The 23,494-nt window shown below is 38.9% G+C and overlaps 1 protein-coding gene and 1 long non-coding RNA gene across 4 annotated transcripts; one reads left to right on the top strand and one right to left on the bottom strand.

The window, feature by feature from the left end:
- The first annotated feature begins 2,256 nt into the window (after window positions 1-2,256).
- On the top strand, window positions 2,257-8,509 carry LOC110504072 (nuclear FMR1 interacting protein 2). Of its 3 annotated transcripts, none has more exons than XM_021582892.3 (4): window positions 2,257-2,581; window positions 4,359-6,035; window positions 6,177-6,209; window positions 6,326-8,509. In XM_021582892.3, exons 2-4 carry the CDS (start codon window positions 4,544-4,546, stop codon window positions 6,388-6,390), a joined length of 1,590 nt encoding a protein of 529 aa, XP_021438567.3. In that variant the 5' UTR covers window positions 2,257-2,581; window positions 4,359-4,543; the 3' UTR covers window positions 6,391-8,509. The 3 variants fall into 3 exon arrangements, with proteins under 3 accessions (XP_021438567.3, XP_021438565.3, XP_021438566.3); XM_021582890.3 differs by having other exon boundaries at window positions 2,553-3,003; XM_021582891.3 differs by lacking the exon at window positions 2,257-2,581 and adding an exon at window positions 2,761-3,071.
- An 8,531-nt stretch (window positions 8,510-17,040) lies between these two features.
- Window positions 17,041-18,975, bottom strand: LOC110504074 (uncharacterized). The gene is made up of 5 exons (XR_002470553.3): window positions 18,779-18,975; window positions 17,975-18,070; window positions 17,841-17,888; window positions 17,709-17,731; window positions 17,041-17,623 (listed from the first exon to the last, which is right to left on the bottom strand). It is a non-coding gene; the product is annotated as an uncharacterized LOC110504074 (long non-coding RNA).
- Window positions 18,976-23,494: the final 4,519 nt, after the last annotated feature.

Genomic DNA, 23,494 nt, shown 5'->3' on the forward strand with positions numbered 1-23,494 from the left:
TGTGTTGTGACAAGGTAGGGGTGGTATACAGAAGATTACCCTATTTTTTAAAAGACCAAGTCCATATTATGGCAAGAACAGCACAAATAAGCAAAGAGAAATGACAGTCCATGAAGGCCAGTCAACGAAGGCCAATCAATTTGGAAAACCATCAAGCGCCATGATGAAACTGGCTCTCATGAGGACCACAGGAAAGGAAGACCCATAGTTACCTCTGCTGCAGAGGATAAGTTCATTAGAGTTACCAGCCTCAGAAATTGCAGCCCAAATAAATGCTTCACAGCCCAAATAAATGCTTCAAAAGCATTCCATGTGAAGCTGGTTGAGAGAATGCCAAGAGTGTGCAAAGCTCTCATCAAGGCACAGGGTGGCTACTTTGACGAATCTATTTTGAGTTGTTTAACACTTTTTTGGTTACTACATGATTCCGTATGTGTAGAAAATAGTAAAAATAAAGAAAAACCCTTGAATGAGTAGGTGTCCAAACTTTTGACTGGTACTGTACATTTGCAAACATTTCTAAAAACCTGTTTTGCTTTGTCATTATGGGGTATTTTTATTAAATCAATTTTAGAACAAGGCTGTAAGGTAACAAAATGTGGAACAAGTGAAGGGCTCTGAAATACTTTCCGAATGCACTGTATACCCGGACAGTTTGCAATGGTCTACTACTATAGTCTCAACAGCAACCCCTATATTTGACATATATTTACTGTCGTCCTCTAGCTCCATTCACTTCACCACAGAATTTTCAAACCATCTTTGACTTTAATGATGGTTATAAAAAAAAAAAGATAATATGATGTAGCTCAGGGGAGAGTGAACAGATTACCAATCAGATATCTTGCAATAGCATACCAAACATCAGGAACACCGTCCTAATATTGAGTTGCTACACATTGGGGCAGGCACTTCCAGTAATGTTATGTGAATAATGATTGGTTTTTACATAGATAATTTGTTTTCTTCTATGCTTCAAACCACAACTTGCAACCTCACTTGGGCAGCTCGTGCTGCAAAAGCAACAACTAGACGAAAGTCGAGTGTAATCGAAGGTGATGCATCTAGCACACCCGAAAGTCGAGTGTAATCGAAGGTGATGCATCTAGCACACCCGAAAGTCGGACACTTACAGTATATGGTTTTCCAACAGCAAGGCTAGATCAATATGGCAGTTTTGCCATTGTTTCAAAAAAAAATGTCTTTACCATGTTGAAATAAACGTGTTCCAAACCCCATAGCACACACTCACAAACTGAAATCATAAGTGTGTAGATTGTACAACCAATCAGTGAAAGAGAGCATCAAATATCACATGCATTTGTATGTATCCAACGTATAAATTAATCGCAGGAAAAAGTTGGTTCCTGTTTGTCATGTCTTTGGTCACGTTCGCGTGGGTCAAACAAAAACATCCTTATGATAGGATGAAGTTGGGATAGAGAAACTTGCATTCAAGGGCTTCCAAAAATGTAAAAAGACACACCCTCTCCCCTCAGCCATCAAATTAAGTGGATACTTCTGATGACGTCTGACAAGTTGACACTTGCATGGAGAATATTATTATTATTTTTTTAAATGGGCTACTCTTGCCTGGAAATGTGTCACTTGTCTGTCCCATGATTGTGTTATGTCTATGTTCTATAACCCACTACTATATCACGTAAGATTGAATTGTTTGAACAGCAGTTGTCTGTGTGTGTGTGTCTGTGTGTGTGTGTGTGTGTGTGTGTGTGTGTGTGTGTGTGTGTGTGTGTGTGTGTGTGTGTGTGTGTGTGTGTGTGTGTGTGTGTGTGTGTGTGTCAAGGACCGAGCAACATGCTGAGACTGCTGCATGTTGCAAAACTGTAGATAACAGCCCAGCAGATGCTTTGTCCTTGTGTTTGTATGTGACAATGTTTAGCAACACAGTGTGACTTGCTGTAACTTACAAAGTTGTGGTTAATCAGGTACAGGGAGGGGGAGCTCATCACAAGGTTTGATTGAATTAGAAAATACTGAATAACACAATAACAGATAACGGGAGCTGAGTAGTTGCAGTAACTAGGGTGTGATACCAGAACAGTGAATCTATACATCGACAGAGGGTGGACTCCAAGAAGCGCCAAGAGGCGGGGACCACCAGAGCGCCTACGATAGGCTGAGCAAGTCTAAACCAAGTCTAAACCACACTCAGCCTCTACTGTGATAGGCCAACAGACGGGTTGGAACTATGTCTATCACAGTATAAGAAAAACTGTTTACGTACATCCTGTCAGTTCTCTGTTGGCCCTGCGAGGTGGGACAGAGAGCCTGTATATACGAAAATTGCATTTACCATTTATTGCTTGAATTTAATTAAAGATAATTAACGACAGATTCTGTCTTTTATTCTTCATGATACCGGATTCGAAAAACGCAACTCTAACACTTGCCTACTTAAATAAAAATTGGGTGTTTCAGGCCCTGGAGTGAACATAATTGAACACTCAAACTCTACTAAAAACTAGGGCTGTGGGGCTTACGTTTCCCTTTCTTGGCTAATCATTTGGACCAACGACAAAGATGGCCGTGGGGATTCCCCCAAGGGCATAAGGCAAGGGTATGTGTTTAAAACGCAGTCAAAACTTCATGACATTTGATCACATGATTTTTGTAAAAACATGTAGGCGCAAGTCATATAATTGTTAAACCTAACGCAACACACTGAAAGACGGTGACCTATGATGGTGACTGACTTGAGAAAATTGATCGACTCGAACAAGCCCAACGACATTCACGAAATGAAGTCATGGGCGTTGATTGGGCAGGCCGAATGTTTCCTCTATGCCACTGGCTAGCTAGTTAGCTTACTAGGGGAGGCAGCCTTCGTTTATTTGCATTACACTTCAATGGATGACCGGCACGATGGACGGGTGTTTGAGGGATGTTTGAAGCATGTAGACGAGAGTCGCCCCGGTCCCCCGAACGCATGGGTAGAAGATGAACAACACCAGTACGAGGAAGCGCAGACGGAGAAAACGGGTCCGAATGTCCCTCCATAATCTATTAGCAACAAACTTTTGAGCATTCACTAGCCAGCTTGCTGCTAGGTGACTAGCTAGCTATTATATCAAACATGAGCTATCTCGTTGGCTAATTAGGGGCTTTTTAGAGAGCGTTGTTAAGGAGTGTCTTGTTCGTGGTTAGTTAGCTAACAGTAGCTAAAGATTGGTACGGTTAGTGAACGTTGGCTAGCCGTTAGCTAGCTAACGCGACATGATTTGCGGGACATTGACCTTGTTCATTGGCTAATAACCAGCCAGCTAGTTAACTAGCTAGTCAGTTAGCAGTAGTGCCAGCCAGAAATTATTTTCAGAAATGTACCAGCCAACAAGTCCTATGTAATTACGTGAAACTAACGTTAGTCAGCTGAGTGGCACTTTTGCAAACGTTATCCTTTGTGAATGTAGCTATCTCAACACGAACCGGCTTCTCTGGAATGTTCCGCTAAACGTTTGCTAGTTAACTATTAACTTAGTTACGGCACACATCGTATACTTCCCCCCCCGGTCCGCCAGAAATTGTTTATTTCTGTAATTGTAATAGTTATGGTCTGAGTATTGACATAAATAGTAATCGTTAGCTAGCGAAAATCTATCGTTATTTTTGGGCCTGTTGCTCGTGTCACTAACTCGAGTCTACTCTGGCATTGGCATAGCCAGCAAATTTGACCCACCTGCTTACAGAGCTGTACTAGGGTCAGAAAGTATTCCTCTGTATATTAAGACCCCAAGGAGTCGGCACAGGATATGGCTCAGAAAACGTACCTCAATCCAGGGATGAGAAATGCGTTTTACTTAGTTCTACCATTATCCCAACTATTACACAGAGAAGGTTGAACGGCTGTTCGTTTTTTGCAGTCATTTAATCTTGTTAGCGTAACAGTTGGGATAATGGCACAATTTGGAGTACAAGGCATTTTTCATCCTGAATTAAGGTATGTTTTCTGAGCCATATCTTGTGCTGACTCCTTGGTGTCTAATTATACACAGAAATGTTGTCCGACCCTAGTACAGCTGTAAGCAAGTGGGTCGGATCTGCAGGCTAGCATTGGCAATGACATGTATCTAGTCATGTGAGGGCTTTACTGTCTCTTTCGAATGTATTCACGTTTAATATTTAAAATGAACACTATTTCAATATCAGATTTTGCATTGTCTGCAGGAAATATGGCAGGCACATCAGTGTATCCATATGACTTCATTGGATAGCCTGTATCGTTATGGACAAAAAAACAGGCGTGTATTCAGTTGGGTGAAGCTAGTTAAACAAATCTAGGCCTACTCTATGCAAGTACAGTGTGTGTGATTGTAGTTGTTTTCTTGTCATGTCATCAGGTAATGGAAAAATAAATGGAACCCTAGTGGAGCGAGAGGACACCCCTTCTGCCCCTATTCCTGTGGCTGCCCTTCATTACTCGAGCAGCAGGCAACATGAAACTTCTAACTTGAAACCAAAACCTCTTGGGAAGCTCCTCGCCATTCACTCAAAAGGCAGTCGTAATAGCCATTTTAAGAACAGTATGAACTGCAAAAATGACACTCCTTCAGAGTTGAAAACACGTGATAGCAAGAGCAAGTCCATTGCTTTACCAAATGGCGTTGTGCTCCTCAACCCTGGTCTGTATGCTAACGGCTACCCCAGCAAGCCTGGACCAGACAGTGGTTCTGAGAGTGGATACATCACTCCCAAGAAACGCTGGGCTCAGAGGAGTGCAATGGCTGAGGAGAGTGTGACTGCTGGGCAGGAGAAGGCTGTTATACAGGCAGTTATGGTCCCTAACAAACATGAGATGGAGCCTGCCAAAACAGCTGCAGGCTCTCTGTCTCCCACCTCCATCAAATGTGTCCCATCTGTGGCACAGGCCCCTGTGGATCAGGTTGGTGAACTACAGTGTAGGACCTCTGAGGAAAAGGCTGCAGCATGCTCTGTTAAAAAGCTCGAAGACAGGCTGGGCAAAGCCAAGCTTACCTCCAAAAAAGAGGACTCATGGACCCTCTTTAAACCACCCCCTGTCTTTCCTGTGGACAATAGTAGTGCTAAGACAGTGCCCAAGATTAGTTATGCAAGTAAAGTGAAAGAGAATCTAAACAAAGCAGCAGTCCAAGCTGCAGGTGACTCCTTACCTCCCCAGTCCCAGGTGCCCACCAGACTCTCCCAAGTCCCCATGTCTGCTGTCAAAACCATCACCTCCCCTAGCTTCACCAATGGACCCCTATCTGGAGAGGGGAGTAGCTGCCCTCTCCCTGCGCCCCTTTTTACCTCTACTGTTTGCACTGCCCCAATGCCTGTCTCCCCTGCCAGCAAGTGGGAGAACGAAGCATCCTTGTCCAGCAACGGCACTGATATGTCAGGCACCCCCTCCATGATTACTAGAGAACTGAGAAAGGCCAGTCTCCTTGTTTATCCCCTGGGCACTTCAAATATGCAACCCGCCCTCTCCAGCGCCTGCCAAGTGGACTCACCTGCCACTAAGACAAATCCCAAATCTCTGGTGGACATTTTCCAGAACCAGTGGGGGCTGTCATTCATCAACGAGCCCAGTGGAGGGCCTGGGGTGGGGCCGGCATTAGTGGGGCAGCCAGCCCGGAAAGGCCAGATCGTGGAGATCACCTTTCAGGGAGGTGGCCCTGCAGCTTTGCCTCTACAAGTCTCTGCTACCTCCACTCTGAGACCCGACAAACCCCTCTTCCCAAAGGCGTACGAGCGGGACAGACTCACTATCTCCCAAGCCCCTAGCAGTGTTGGTAAATCAGGCCCTACCTTGGCTCCTGGCCCTGATGCTGGGCTGGGAGGCCAAGCCCCTGGCCCAGACCCTCTGAGGGGTGAGGCTGGGAGTAGAGGTGCCATAATGTCCTCCTCTTTTAAGCACCCTGGTACTGAGCTGCCTCTTGCCTCCCCTGCTCAACATGTGTCTGTCCTGGCCAAGGAGCCCTGCCACCCCAAGGGTTGCGACCCAGGATCTTGCTGGGGGGCGTTCGATCTAAAAGCTGCTGTTATTTATCACACTAAAGGTAGGTAGCTGTTCCATTCAACGTTCATTCACAAAGTGAAATAATTGATCTGCTATGGCTGGTCCTTAGAACAGAAAGAGAATAGTGCATGTAATAATTATGAATCTCTCACACTACTAAATATGTTTTATATTTTTACAGAAATTGAATATATTCAGAATTTACAAAAACAAGGTGAGTTAGTAATTCCTGCCGTATAATTGTAGAGAACCCGAAAAGCCTCGTCTTTTATATTGGTATAGTATGTCTTGGCTGAGAAAATCTGACGTGTCCTACTTCTCTCCCTCTAGATTCAAATGGAGTTGTGTTCTATGATCAGTCCAAGGATGGGCCTGTTCAGTTAAGTCATGACTGAGCGCTACACCCTCTCCTGGCTGCTGCCTCTTGAAACGGTGCCCTGGAGGAACTGCTCCCTCTCCTATCTTAGATTCATGTTGCAGGACTCCTTTGATGTGAGCAGCTTGTGCCGTAGAGGGAACACAGTACAGCAGCACCACAGACAGACCACACTGAGCCTCTTACAGGGATGCTGTCATTCGGGAGATTACAGGATGGTTGAACAATGGGGGAACAAGCTTTTTTGACGGGAAACGTGTCCACAAGAGTGACTGCTACATTTCTCCCTCAATTTCCATTTTCAGAGACAGGCTTGTAGAGGACATCATGTGGGATAATCAGTCACCACCTCTGCATTCCCGCCCCATCTTTGGAATCACAGGATACTGGAGAGAGAGAGAGCCCCTCCTCTCTTAGCCTGTCATGGAAGACAGGAATTCCAAATGTTCACATTTGAACTGTAAGGTATCACAGATGCCTAATTTTGTATTCGGACCGAAAACAAATGGGAAAGACTTGGAACGTTTTAGAATGGTTGCCTTCTAGATGTGAAAACAGTGTGGAAAGATGGGGTTTTCTGCTCAAATTCTAGTTTAGATGAAACCAAATATCATGGGGAGGCTTTTGTAAGCCCATGTAAAACAAATGTTTTAATTTTGGATTATAGAGGGGTTGGTTCCCATGTTAACTGAATTACACTAATTAGAAATCCCAGGTCATTGGCTGGACAGATGGATGGATTTTTTTTGTGTTCAAGGTTCAAATCACGAGAACATGCATCCCTTTCCCACCGAGGCCTAGTCTGTTTGGTGTGTTTGTTGTGCCTCAAGGTACGGTCTCAAGTCTTTGGGCTCTGTTAATACTGGACATTTTTTTGGGCGGGGGCGTTCCTCAGGATGTGGTGGTGGTGGTTACCAACACTGCGCAGAGGCTATACTTTTTTCCCTTATCTTTTCCTTTTCTGTTAATCAACCAGTTTATAATTACAGTTTATGCTTTACATGCTACCTCTACTTACCATCTCAATGCTCAAATGAATGCCCCATATTTGCATACCTTTTCTTTTAAGATTTTGTTTTTAAAAGTTCTGGGCAGTCTTTTTTTCTCATTGGTTTTTGCACAGAATAGGCGCTTTGGCAGTGTTCACTTTTTTTACTGTAGTAATGCTTTAGAATGAGAGATACATGCAGGGCAGTATTTTAACCAGAAATATGCAAATGTTCATGTTACAAGTCTCCTATTGACATCAATGCAGGATTTAACTGAAACTTAGGACTGTTTCAAGTCTGTTTCACCTCCAGAGGAGAATTGTTAAATTCATATGGAAAGGAATTCTTGGACTCTGACCAGGTTAGGCTGCTCCTTTCTGAGACTGTTAGATGTTTCTCCCTTCCGAGTCACCATAAGTGAATTTAATTAGCTTACATTGACTGATCAGCACTTTAAATCTATAGAATTAAAGCATAAAATGTACTAAATTTAAATGTATATTTATCCCAGCGAACTCTTTGGCTCCTAACAATCACTGAAATTTTCAAATAGAACAGCCTGTTTATGACCTAATATAGTTGTTTGGCACTGTTGATCATTAACGTGGCCAAACTAAGCCTTTGATCATTCTGTGTGTCAAGGTTAATGTGAAAATGAATCTTTATTTTGATAAAGGCTAATTTATGGCACCTTAATTCCTTTTTTTGTCCCTCTTAATTGCAATTAAAATATTGGAAAACAATCATATCTCTGACCGTTGCATTGGGACCTAAAATAATACTACAGTGTATTTAGAAGACATCAGCGACTGGTGTATTAGAACGTACTGAAAAACCCAGTTCAAGGACCGCTGTCTTCTGTTATGACAGACAAATAGCCTGTGTGTGTGCGCATGCATGCATGATGTGTATCTTCACAAACATGGTCAAGGGTCAACACAAAATACAGGGTGTTTTTTATAACAACAACATTGGAATTGCATCTGCTTCGTCAAGTATGTCTCCACCTGCAAGTTGTGCCATGTCTCGACTGTTCATGCTGTCTTGTATTAAGTTATGTTAGTTTGTTCCTCACTTTTCTTTTCCTGCTGTAGTTATGGTAAGAATTTTAACAATCTATTAAAAATTACAGCTCATTTGCTGAAAGTACCTGTATTCTTGTTTATTTAAATGACTTACAGCACACTCAATTACATCTTTAAATGTCCCTTAAATTCAATCAGTCCGAATCATTAATTTCCATATATTAGTGGTTGTTTGACAAATCTGAGGTTTGAATGGATCAAGAGACATACACAGCCAGAAATGTATAGAATAATACTAGTGGACCTAATAGATTCTACACATGCTGCGAGCGTGCGCCTACAGTTGCTAGACAAGGAGGTGGTATGTGTGTTTTCAGTCATTGCTCAACACCTCCCTTTACCAATATAATGAGTGTATCAGTGAGCCGAAAGAGGACAGACATGTCTGAAGAGAGAGATGTGTACAGTATGTTGACTGAATATAGAGATGAGGTACTACCTCTTTAACCTGTCACTTTAACGCAAAATGTGATGCTTTATTTCCTTCTGTTTCCTCTTGCTGTCGGTGTCTCCTGGAGACTAACATGCTGGAAATTGTAGAACTTAACAGGAGATGAAAATAAGGGAAATAATTTGTTCCACATTTGTATTAATAAAACATTGTGGAAATGATTTGTATGCAGTCAGACATTCTTTTGGTAAGGAAGTTAAATATCAGATCAACATCAGGGATGTAACAATGACCAGACAAAAATAGACCGATTTTATTATGCTATACACAGCATTACATATCTGACAATATAAAAATATATCCACAGCATTCAAAATGCTTTTTTTTACTGGTCAATCAATAACAGGAAATAAAAACAATCAATCTAGTAGTCAAACATTAGGCTACATAAAATAGTGAGATGTGAAACATGCAGTGGCAACCTGTCATTCAGAGGCTGAGCCCCACCTGTTTTACATGTTATTTGGCATTTATAGGTGTCACATATAAGTTCGCAAACAATGATAAAATAAATACAATCATTGAGTTAATTCAGCCGCATACAATCTCTTTTTTGCTTTCTTGAGCAAGGCAGCGCCAAAATGCAGATGTTTTAGCCTAGCTCAGTGTTTTCTGTGGTGGTGGGGCAGCCAGAGGAAAATACGGAGCCTAGTGGTTGGTAATGTTCTCTAGTTGTGCCGTGATTGACTCCAGTGTTCTATCACTCATGGGGACACTACGTCACCACAAAATCTAAGGGTAGAGCTCGAAATTTCAAGGCCCTGGGAGCTGCCATAGAGTTACATTAGACGTGCCTATCCAAGAAGGCTCAAGGTCACTGGCCACAGATAACGGTCAGATCACGTTATATCTACAGAGGCTTTGATTGGATTGATCATGTCAACATACTTTCGAAATCTTAGCTAGCAAGCTAGCAGTCATCGTCATGAATCAAGTCGACAATCTACTGGCAAATCCTTTTCAATCCTTGTCATATGAAGATAAATAATTAAGATAAATTATAGATAAAAAGTATTTGTGCTCATTGGCCAATGGACATAAGCATTACACAACAAGTTGGAAAATGCAAATTCAACAATAAGTGGTTTGGAAGGAATCCGTGGCTAACTGCAAGCATTGCAAAGCAATCACTAGCCTGCTATTCAGTGGAGTGGGTGTGTGGTCCCAAGTCTGGGTTTAAGGGTCTCTTTTCCAAGCTTAAAAGGATAAACATTAAACATTGGCCATGCTGTCAAGCCGCGCTCAAAACAACTGGAAGCTCGGAGTTGGGATATCTGACTACAGGGAGTTCAAGACAACTGGGAACTCAGAAAAAAATGAGCTCCGACTGGGAAAATATGTTTTGAATGGTCATCCAACTCCGGAATTGCAAGTCGGGAACTCAAGCCTCTTTCTAGTACATGCTAAACATATTTCATGTAGTCCTCGTATCCTGTTTTAGAGAAATGTAACCATTGAATATAGAGCTTTCATTGTCTGCTTATTTGACCCGTTTATTTATCCTACGGTTCTGACTTGGTGTACAGGGAGAATATTGGAAGAACAGCCCATGTTCTGAATTCTGTAGCTGTACATTTCAAAACTGCTGAGCAAATAGTCATATTGACGACATCCGTCCTAGCTCATTCATTAACTTCTTGGTGACAGGGGGCAGTATTTTCACGTCCGGATGAAATGCATGCCCAAATTCAACTGCCTGCTCCTCATCCCCAGAAGATGAGATATGCATATGATTAGTAAATGTGGATAGAAAACACTCTGAAGTTTCTAAAACTGTTGGAGTCATGTCTGTGAGAACTTATTTAGCAGGCAAAACCCCAAGGAGAGTGACCTTTTTTTGAGGTCACTCTCTTTTCAATGAGTTTTCATTGGGAATCCAGATTTCTAAGGGACAGTTCCTATCGCTTCCACTGGATGTCAACAGTCTTTAGAAATTGGTTAAGGTTATTCCTTTGTGTAATGAAGAAGTACAGCCATCTTGAACAAGGGTCACTTGAAGTGTACTGTTAGATAGAGGCGCGTGACCAGAAAGCATGCTTCAGTTTGTTTTCTTCCTGTATTGAACACAGTCTTAAATTTGATTGATTATTTACGTAAAAAAATACCTAAAGTTGTATAACAAAAGTAGTTTGAAATGTTTTGGCAAAGTTTACAGGTAACTTTTGAGATATTTTGTAGTCACGTTGACCAAGTTGGAACCAGTGTTTTTCTAGATCAAACGCGCCAAATAAATGAACATTTTGGATATATATTGACGGAATTAATCGAACAAAAGGACCATTTGTGATGTCTATGGGACATATTGGAGTGCCAACAAAAAAAAGCTCGTCAAAGGTAAGGCATGAATTATATTTTTATTTTAGCGTTTTGTGTCGCGCCTGCAGGGTTGAATTATGGTTACTCTCTTTGTTTACGGAGGTGCTATCCTCAGATAATAGCATTGTTTGCTTTCGCCAAAAAGCCTTTTTGAAATCTGACATGTTGGCTGGATTCACAACTAGTGTAGCTTTAATTTGCTATCTTGCATGTGTGATTTAATGAAAGGTTGATTTTTATAGTAATTTATTTGAATTTTGCGCTCTGCTCTTCCCTGGCTTTTGGCCAGGTGGGACGCCCACATATCCCAGAGTAAAAGAAGAAGAGTAAAACGAGGCTGTCCATTGTCTCCATATCTACTCATTATGGCAATTGAAATGCTGCTATTAAAATTAGATCCAACAAGAACATCAAGGGGTTAGAAATCCAGGGGATAAAAACAAAAGTGTTAATGTATGACGATGACTCAAGTTTCTTCTTAAATCCGCAATCTGGATCCCTGCTCAGTCTCATTGAAGATCTTGATCACTTTTCTAGGCTCTCTGGACTAAAACTTAATCATAACAAGTGTACCAAATTACGTATTGGCTCGTTAAAATACACAGTTTACGCTACCTTGTAGTTTACCAATAAAATGGGAGGATGGTGAAGTAGACATACAGTACTTGGTATTCATATCTCAAAAATATAAATGAACGTACCGCAATCTATTTCAATAGAACGTTTGCAAAAATAGATAAGATTCTGCAACCATAGAGAGGTATATTTCTTGACTATTTCTGAATAAATTACATTGACTAACTCTTTGGTCCTATCACAGTTGACTTACTTAATAATGCCACTGCCTACTCCAGACAACTCGTTTTTTAAATCATATGAGCAAAAAATGTTTCATTTTATTTGGAATGCTTAGCCATACAAAATTAAACGTGCCTATTGATATAATGAATATGAGTTTGGGGGGCTAAAATGATTAAATATTAAAGCTTTAAACCTCTCACTAAAAGCTTCACTCATACCTAAATTATACTTAAACTCAAAATGGTCTCCAGTAGATTATTAAGAAAGGTTCATCCTTTGTAAAAAAAAAATTGCCTTCTTGCTTACACAGATTTCTCATTTCCTTTACACAGACTTCTCATTTCCTTTACACAGACTTCTCATTTCCTTTACACAGACTTCTCATTTCCTTTACACAGACTTCCTTTACACAGACTTCTCATTTCCTTTACACAGACTTCTCATTTCCTTTACACAGACTTCTCATTTCCTTTACACAGACTTCTCATTTCCTTCACACAGACTTCTCATTTCCTTTACACAGACTTCTCATTTCCTTTACACAGACTTCTCATTTCCTTTACACAGACTTCTCATTTCCGACTTAATGAAAATGAAATTTTGTTTAAAGTATTTCCCTTTCTTAAACAAGCCATACAAAGCTGGTTAGAATTTCAGTTTATCCTCCAGAAAAGATGGAACAAATATTACAACAAATATTATGGTTAAACTCAAATATACTGATGAATAAAAAAACATTCTTTATAGATTCCCCGCCCCCCCCCCCCCCCCAATGGAATTATATTTATTGATAATATTATGAACAGAAACGGTAGAGTTATGTCACATATCCAGCTATAAAAGGAATGTCTGCTCAATCCAAACTTATAACCAACTGATTGCAGCATTACCACAACAATGGAGGAGGCAAGTGGAAGAAGGAGAAGGTAGGGAACTTGTTTGTCTGCTGGCAATGCACAAACAATACTTTAAAAAATATAAACAATGTCATTATAGAAATGAGCTCAAAATACCAACGTGAGAAATACTGTACTTTATTAATGTTTCAGTGGAACCAACCACAATCATACAATTATTTAATACAAAATACATTTCACCAAAATCAAGGTTTCATAATTATTGGCACTCCTCATTTAGTACTTAGTGCAAACACCTCTGGCAAGGATTACAGCATGGAGTCTTTTCCTGTAATGTTTGACAAGGTTAAGGAACACATTTGGAGGGATTATGGACCATTCCTCTATGCAGATGCTTTCAAAATCCTTAACATTCTTGGGTTTGCGCTTATCAACTGCCCTCTTCCACTCAGCCCACAGGTTTTCGATTGGATTGAGGTCCGGCGACTGAGATGGCCATGGCAGAACATTGATTTTGTTGTCACAACCATTTCTGTGTGGATCATGAGGTATGTTTTGGGCCATTGTCTTGTTGGAAAGTCCACCTACGGCCAAGTCCCAGACTTCTGGTAGAGGCAACCAGATTGTCAGCCAAAATTGCCTGATACTTGGTGGAATTCATTATGCCATCAAGGTATTGGAGTGGCCATCACAAAGCCCTGACCTCAATCTTATAGAAAATTTGTGGGCAGAACTGAAAAAGCGTGTGCGAGCAAGGAAGCCTACAAACCTGACTCGGTTACACCAGCTCTGTCAGGAGGAATGGGCCAAAATTCACCCAACTTATTGTGAGAAGCTTGTGGAAGGCTACCCGAAACGTTTGACCTAAGTCAAACAATTTCAAGGCAATGCTACCAAATACTAATTGTAAATTGTATGTAAACTTCTGACCCACTGGGAATGTGATGAAAGAAATAAAAGCTGAAATAAATAATTCTCTCTACTATTATTCTGACATTTCACATTCTTAAAATAAAGTGGTGATCCTAACTGACATAAAACAGGGAATTTTTACTTGGATTAAATGTCAGGAATGGTGAAAAACTGTGTTTAAATGTATTTGGCTAAGGTGTGTGTAAACTTCTGACTTCAACTGTATATGATTAGAAAGATTCAAAATGAATGTAAAACAGTACAGCACAACTGAAAAATATATGGCACATGGAAACCAAACAAGGGTGGTCTATGGTGATAGGTGGGATGGGCTGAGAGTGGCTGAGGGGTGGGATTAAGGAATTTATGTTCAGCAATGTATTATTGTTATGTGATTACTGTATATAAAAGTACCATGTATGTAAAATGTGTTGCAAAATGTATGTATATGTAGCAGAAACGCTGTAAAAAAAAAACAAAATATGTGTCCTCCGAAGAGGATGGGTTAAAAATGAAAAAAAATATATTATACAAATATTGTCTGGACCTCCATGGCATAGAAATAGAATGACTAGATTCTCATTTATCAACTACCGACCAAACTAACAGGCTGACAAACGGGGGTGAATATCTATGTAAAAGAAAAGGAAACTGTGTCTTAAAGCCAAAAGCATTTTCAGAGCAATTGTGTGGACACAAAATAATGTGTAACATGCTGACCACACCGCTTGCAATTTACACATACATGTTATTCAATCATTGCACCCACACTGCTCGCGGGCATCAGCGAGCGTCTGCGTGGCCAGACGCTAAAATAGAAATTTGTTCTATTTGTGACGCTCAACGAGCTGCAAGTCCGACCTCTCCCATCTCCTCATTGGTTTTTAGGAGCATATACCCACGTTGATGATTGAAAGATGAACTTAGGTCCACACTCCAGTAGGTTGTAGTAATACTGTAAAGTTGGTTGCCAACTGCCATATGAAGTCCAAAGAAGAAAAAGAAGCCTTAAGAGATTTTTAAGGAAGAAGGAGAGATGACAAGAAACAAATTCGGTTTACCGTTTTATCTGTGGATTAATTGTCGGAGTTGAGGACCTTGTGCATTTCAGGTAAAATAACAACCCAATGTTTATATACCAGGGCAAATTAGCTAGCAACAGTAAGCTAGCTAGCTAAATTGCCATAAATGTTTAATACTTTTTGACCTGTCCCCAAGTTAATATAATTGGTTCAGAGTTTGTTTTGATATTTCAACCTGCGTGTCCTGATCACTTCTGGTGTGAGTGAACAAAATCAAGTTGGAGCTAGTTTCTTTCCGAGTTCCCAGTTGTCTTGAACTCACTGAAGTCTGATATTTCCCAGTTCTGAGTTTCCAGTTGTTTTGAACAAGGCAGAAGTCATGCTGGATTGACAACATGGCCAATGTATTCAATATATTTTGGCCTACGGTGTTGCATGTGAATGTTTATCCTTTTAAGCTTGGAAAAGAGACCCTTAAACCCAGACTTGGACCACACACCCTCTCCACTGAATAGCAGGGGAAGCAAAATAGTGATTGCTTTGCAACACTTGCGGTTAGCCACTGATTCCTTCAAAACACTCATTATTGAATTTGTGATTTCCAACTTGTTGTGTAATGTTTATTTCCAATGGCCAATGAGCACCGATAAGTTTTATCTAGAATTTCTCTTCATATGACAAGGATTGAAAAGTATTTGCCAGTAGATTGTCGACGTGATTCATGATGATGACTGCTTGTCTAGCTTGATTTTGAAGGCATGATGTTGACATGATCAGTCCAACCAAAGCTATGGTAGATATAACATGATTTGACATAATTTTATCTGTGGCCAGTGACCTTGAGCCTTCTTGGATGGGCACTTCTAATGTAAATCTATGGCAGCACTTAAGGGGGCTTGAACTTTCTAGCTCTCCCTGTATATTTTGTGGTGACGTAGTATCCCAATTAGTGACAGAATACTGAGCCAATCACGGCACAACTAGACAAGATTACCAACCACTACGCTCTGTATATTCTGCTGGCTGCTCCTCCACCACAGAAAGCACAGAGCTAGGCTGAAACACCTTAATTTTGGAGCTGCCTTACTCAAGAAAGCAAAAAAGAGACCCTGTTTGTATGCTCAAAGTGGTATCATGATGAAGTATAGGGAAGATTGTCTGTGTGAAAGTGTGTGTGATTGTGTGTATGTGTGTATTTTCATCAAGGTCAAAGAAAGACAGCTTTTCCTTGTCCCAATCCAGATGCACTCTCATCATTCGAGGGAAAGTGATTCACTTCAAGATGATGTACATCATCCTTTTGGGAAAATTCTAGGAAGTGACTAACACAGCTAGTCCAAATACCCAAAGGATTTATATGGCATACTGCTAGATCTAGACCAACTAGATATTTTGGCATTATTGGTGGCCACACCTACAGCCCAATAGGAACCATCAGAATTCTCTACGTCCCAGCTGTGTGTTCCTGAGTTATAACCCTCAGAACCTAGGACACATCCATGAAGCCTCTCTGGGTTGTCAGGGAGCTGTAGTGCTTTATCACAGTGTCTCATGCTGGTCAAGTCCTCGTACAGGATGAGACCTGTGTCTGCAGTGTTGGGATCCAGGATTACAGGAGCTAAGGAGAGATCATTTAACTTTACCATTTACTCTGTACATTCACTACAAGTTTCATTGATACTCATATCTAAATTCCTATGAGCATTGTTTTTGCAATAGAGATATTATGCAATTTAACAGTATGGGGGTCACTACTAGAATTAATATGAATTATACTGATACAGTCCTAGGACTAAGAACAAGGCGCAGATGAAACCTAGTGTTGTTTTTTTTGCTGCAAAACATTACTCAGTAGCTAGTTTTCCATCCAATTTGCGACAGATTTTCATGCGAATATTATAATAAAAAATCACTATAATAAAAAATCAAAATCGCTCCAAGCTCCCCTCCGCTCACATACTCTGCACCAGACCGAGGTCGCGTCCCCCGTTCAGACGTTTCATGCATAAACCTATGGTTGCGTACCACGTCATGGACCATTTTATCGGCTGACAGATTGGTATAACATATGATATGGTTAGCTAATACTTACAATACCTATCCAGCTGTTGGCATCCATCAACAACACCTGGGCAGAGAAACGCCCCCGGACTTTGTTGCGGTTCAAAGACTGCGTTATGACCTGCACATAAAAACACTTTTGTGCTTACATCATATACTGAATAAAAAACACGAGTTTAATGTGTTACCATTGTATTTTCGACTTTACCAATAGTTTTGCCACAAACTGTCGCGATAAATGGCAAACTTGCCCAATCTCGCACATGCTCTCTAGACAACAGTTCGCTGATAAAGTGTACACATATAGGCTATATTATGAGATGGATAAAAGCAAGATCATTATGTCACTAGCATACAAATAATAACCTCAATTTTTATTGGAAAGCAGCATCAAGCTCATCACTGTGTACTTTCACCATCACGTAGCTTAAACTGTGCATGCTTTTCCAAGTCGCCCTGGAAGGACCACACAACATTGCATTGCGTGACTGCACATTTACCTCTCTCTACATGATGGTTATTCTACCAACATTTGCGCAAGAAATCGTTTGCACCGCAATGTGTCGCATAATACATTTTACAGACACAAAAAGATCCCATCATGTCGAACGAACAAATTGTGGATGGAAACGTATTTACAGTATTGGACCATCCCTTTCATCTTCTCCCTGACTCTTAACTGCAGGTTGCCCAGGTGTTTGGCCACGTCTATCAGCGCTCCTGAAACCCTCTTTGGATCTGGCAGTGTTTGCTTGGCTCTGGAAGAACATTCAGGAGTTAGTACTGCTGTGGTCTTGGTTATAGAACCACAGAGAGGAGGGAGAAAGGAGGAAGACCATTTACCTTGTCTCTGTGGCCTAGTAGTTCTGAAGAGGACCAATAAAGAAGGTGAAAATCAGTCTTACCAATAAAATAATCAGTAAATAATAATCACTATATACAATATCTACTCATAAGATCAGCTGTTTACTGTACCTGCAAGAATGAGATGCACCTCAGTTTTCCTGTAGGGCATGATCTTCCCTTAGATTAGAACAGAGTAGACAATAAAGAACACAAACTAGCCAAAATGCATACATTGTTGTTGCATCAATACTTAAATGTCATACCTTAATATGTTTTGCTGTATTATCACAGGTGAGTTTGACTCCCTTAAAGAGCCTCAGTTTATCCTTAAGAGGTTTCAATGCAGTCTTGAGTTTAACCTGAAAAGAAAGCAACATGGTATTCACAAACTTGACCTGTATGTTACTGTGTGAGATTGCTGTGTAGGAAAGATTTGTTTATGAGTAAAAAAAGAAAAAGATTAGACAGGCCCTATCTTACCACCATGTCACGCCCTGGTCTTAGTATTTTGTGTTTTCTTTATTATTTTGGTCAGGCCAGGGTGTGACATGGGTTAATTATGTGGTGTGTTTTGTCTTGTTTTTTTTGTAGGTATTGGGATTGTGGTATAGTGGGGTTATCTAGAAAAGTCTATGGTTGCCTGAAGTGGTTCTCAATCAGAGGCAGGGGTTAATCGTTGTCTCTGATTGGGAACCATATTTAGGCAGCCATATTCTTTGAGTGTTTCGTGGGTGATTGTTCCTGTCTCTGTGTTAGTTTGCACCAGTATAGGCTGGTTAGGTTTTCACTTTATGTTTTTGTATTGTTTGTTTTCATCTTTATTAAAGATGTATACAAATAACCACGCTGCATTTTGGTCCACCTCTCCTTCGACGCAAGAAAACCTTAACACACCAACTATTGTAAAGTACCACAAACTGGTTGCTAAATGTGCAAAATGATCCACATAGAAACAGCTACTGCAATAGTTTGTTTCCACAAATTTCCCCATTTTCTCTCTGTCACACTTCTCTCCCTCTTTTGTAATGCCCTAAGAAAGCAGTTTACTTTCACTTTTAAAGACTCACCCCTGTTTTGTAGCAGCTACAAAATACTATAAACTAAAGGATGTCCTCATCTCCTTCAGTAACCGCTCTGAAATGTTGATATTAACAAGCAATATAGCTCCTGTGTCAGTTGAACAGACTGAACAAGCAAATAACATGAGGTTGCAGCAAGAGCAGACTGTTACAGTGTTGTGCTGTGTGTCATCTCCTGTCAAAATACTTCCTGCATTCTGTGTATTACATGTGTACGAGGAAAGGAACTACTGTGTTTTTGAAATACACAGATACCACAAAGGTCTGTGCATAATATAGTATTATCATAGCAAACAAATTGATAGTTTAATGTGTCTTGCTTCAATCATTGTGACTACCTTTTAAACTCTGTTAGTGGTAGATGTGTTCTTTTCCAAGGTAACCACTGGAGGGCAGTCAAGGTTTTGCAGATCTTGTACTTGAAGACACTTCCCTTACAAGGAATGATTTACACGATTTGTGTACTTTTTGTGTGTACAAGAACCATATAAATTCCAACAATTATTATTTCAAGTCATCTGTAATTTCAAGTCATCTTATGCCATGATAGCAAACACCAAAATATTCACATAATGGGGGACATGAGCATCACTAGGATGAAATCATCTGTTAAGGAATATCTCAACAATAAACTCTTTATTTCTCTAGAGCAAATTGTATTTTTGCTTCATTCAATTCTAGCAATTTGATTAGAGATTAGTTTATTCAGAGGTCACATGTTTTTGTAGTTTTAATTGCAGGATGTCAACTGCATATTGTCTCAGGGTTGTCCCACTGTACATAGAACCACCTTCAGAGGGACAAGTCTCCTAAGTTTCTGTGTGAGAAGAGAACAAGGAGCCCCTGGCCCCTTAACCTTGACCATGTAAGTGTTTGAGGCCATAATGACTACTGTGTGTAATTATGGTGTGAGGCAGGCTGGAATGTGACTTCAAAGCATCTCCCTACTCTGTCGCCCTATTCTTGTCATGTTGAGGGTGGAAAAATTGTGAAAATATTTCTTTAACAATTCTTTATTATTTATGTTGTCTTTTTTCTTTTTTTTCCAATGGGCGGGTCTGCATGTAGAGGCACATTTTGTGTGTGAATTTGGAAGGACATAAAGCACAACTATAGTGGCTTGCAAAAGTATTCACCCCCTTGAGGTCTTTTCTATTTTGTTGCCTTACAACCTGGAATTAAAATAGATTTTTTGGGGGGGTTTGTATCATTTGATTTATACAACATGCCTACCACTTTGAAGATGCAAAATATTTTTGTGAGACAAACAAGAAATAAGACAAAAAAATGAACTTGAGCATGCATAACTATTCACCCCCCCCCCCCCCCCCCCACAAAAAAAAAAAAGTCAATACTTTGCAGAGTCACCCTTTACAGCTGCAAGTCACTTGGGGTATGTCTCTATAAGCTTGGCACATCTAGCCACTGGGATTTTTGCCTATTCTTAAAGGCAAATCTGCTCCCGCTCCGTCAAGTTGGATGGGTTCCGCTGGTGTACAGCAATCTTTAAATCATACCACAGATTCTCAATTGGATTGAGCCATTCCAAGACATTTACATGTTTCCCCTTAAACCAATCGAGTGTTGCTTTAGCAGTATGCTTAGGGTCATTGTCCTGCTTGAAGATGATCCTCCGTCCCAGTCTCAAATCTCTGGAAGACTGAATCAGGTTTACCTCAAGAATTTCCCTGTATTTAGCGCCATCCATCATTCCTTCAATTTTGACCAGTTTCCCAGTCCCTGCCGATGAAAAACATCCCCAAAACATGATGCTGCCACCACCATGCTTCACTGTGGGGATGGTATTCTCGGGGTGATGAGAGGTGTTGAGTTTGCATCAGACATTGCATTTTCCTTGATGGCCAAAAAGCTCAATTTTAGTCTCATCTGACCAGAGTACCTTCTTCCATATGTTTGGGGAGTCTCCCATATGCCTTTTGGTGAACACCAAACATGTTTGCTAATTTTTTTCTTGAAGCAATGGCTTTTTTTCTGGACACTCTTCCGTAAAGCCCAGCTCTGTGGAATGTATGGCTTAAAGTGGTCCTATGGACAGATACTCCAATCTCCGCTGTGGAGCTTTGCAGCACCTTCAGGGTTATCTTTGGTCTCTTTGTTGCCTCTCTGATTAACGCCCTCCTTGCCTGGTCTGTGAGTTTTGGTGAGTGGCCCTCTCTTGGCAGTTTTGTTATGGAGCCGTATTCTTTCCATTTTTTAATAATGGATTTAATGGTGCTCTGTGGGATGTTCAAAGTTTTGGATATGTTTTTGTAACCCAACCCTTATCTGTATTTCTCCACAACTTTGTCCCTGACCTGTTTGGCGAGCTCCTTGGTCTTCATAGTGCCGCTTGCTTGGTGGTGCCCCTTGCTTAGACTCTGGGGCCTTTCAGAACAGGTGTATATATACTGAGATCATGTGACAGATCATGTGACACTTAGATTGCACACAGGTGGACTTTATTTAAGTAATTATGTGACTTCTGAAGGTAATTGGTTGCACCAGATCTGATTTAGGGGCTTGAATACATATAGATGCACCGCTTTTCCGTTTTTTATTTTTGTTGAAACAAGTCATTTTTCATTTCACCTCAACAATTTGGACTAGTTTGTGTATGTCCATTACATGAAATCCAAATAAAAATCTATTTAAATTACAGGTTGTAATGCAACAAAATGGGAAAAATGCCAAGGGGGGTGAATACTTTTGCAAGGCACTGTACTTCAGACCATCGTCATTAACATAGCTACAGTATCTGCAAGTATAGATTCAGTCCTGAACACAAGGTTGCTAAATGATTCTATACCTATATTACATTAATGATTCTATACCTGTATTACATTAAATATTCTATACCTGTATTACATTAAATATTCTATACCTATATTACATTAATGATTCTATACCTGTATTACATTAATGATTCTATACCTGTATTACATTAAATATTCTATACCTGTATTACATTAAATATTCTATACCTATATTACATTAATGATTCTATACCTATATTACATTAAATATTCTATACCTATATTACATTAAATATTCTATACCTATATTACATTAAATATTCTATACCTGTATTACATTAAATATTCTATACCTATATTACATTAATGATTCTATACCTATATTACATTAATGATTCTATACCTGTATTACATTAATGATTCTATACCTATATTACATTAATGATTCTATACCTATATTACATTAATGATTCTATGCCTATATTACATTAATGATTCTATACCTATATTACATTAAATATTCTATACCTATATTACATTAAATATTCTATACCTGTATTACATTAAATATTCTATACCTGTATTACATTAATGATTCTATACCTATATTACATTAAATATTCTATACCTGTATTACATTAATGATTCTATACCTGTATTACATTAAATATTCTATACCTATATTACATTAATGATTCTATACCTATATTACATTAAATATTCTATACCTGTATTACATTAATGATTCTATACCTGTATTACATTAATGATTCTATACCTATATTACATTAATGATTCTATACCTATATTACATTAATGATTCTATACCTATATTACATTAAATATTCTATACCTGTATTACATTAAATATTCTATACCTATATTACATTAAATATTCTATACCTATATTACATTAATGATTCTATGCCTATATTACATTAAATATTCTATACCTATATTACATTAATGATTCTATACCTATATTACATTAAATATTCTATACCTATATTACATTAAATATTCTATACCTGTATTACATTAAATATTCTATACCTGTATTACATTAATGATTCTATACCTGTATTACATTAATGATTCTATACCTATATTACATTAAATATTCTATACCTGTATTACATTAAATATTCTATACCTGTATTACATTAAATATTCTATACCTGTATTACATTAATGATTCTATACCTGTATTACATTAAATATTCTATACCTATATTACATTAAATATTCTATACCTATATTACATTAAATATTCTATACCTGTATTACATTAAATATTCTATACCTATATTACATTAAATATTCTATACCTGTATTACATTAAATATTCTATACCTGTATTACATTAAATATTCTATACCTATATTACATTAAATATTCTATACCTGTATTACATTAAATATTCTATACCTATATTACATTAAATATTCTATACCTGTATTACATTAAATATTCTATACCTGTATTACATTAAATATTCTATACCTATATTACATTAAATATTCTATACCTGTATTACATTAAATATTCTATACCTATATTACATTAATGATTCTATACCTATATTACATTAATGATTCTATACCTGTATTACATTAAATATTCTATACCTATATTACATTAATGATTCTATACCTATATTACATTAAATATTCTATACCTGTATTACATTAAATATTCTATACCTGTATTACATTAAATATTCTATACCTATATTACATTAATGATTCTATACCTGTATTACATTAAATATTCTATACCTGTATTACATTAAATATTCTATACCTATATTACATTAAATATTCTATACCTGTATTACATTAAATATTCTATACCTGTATTACATTAAATATTCTATACCTGTATTACATTAAATATTCTATGCCTACAGTTGAAGTCGGAAGTTTACATACACTTAGGTTGGAGTCATTAA

This window comes from Oncorhynchus mykiss, chromosome 24 (genome assembly GCF_057628025.1).
Source record: "Oncorhynchus mykiss isolate SJ-2025 chromosome 24, ASM5762802v1, whole genome shotgun sequence".
NCBI classification, from domain to species: domain Eukaryota; kingdom Metazoa; phylum Chordata; class Actinopteri; order Salmoniformes; family Salmonidae; genus Oncorhynchus; species Oncorhynchus mykiss.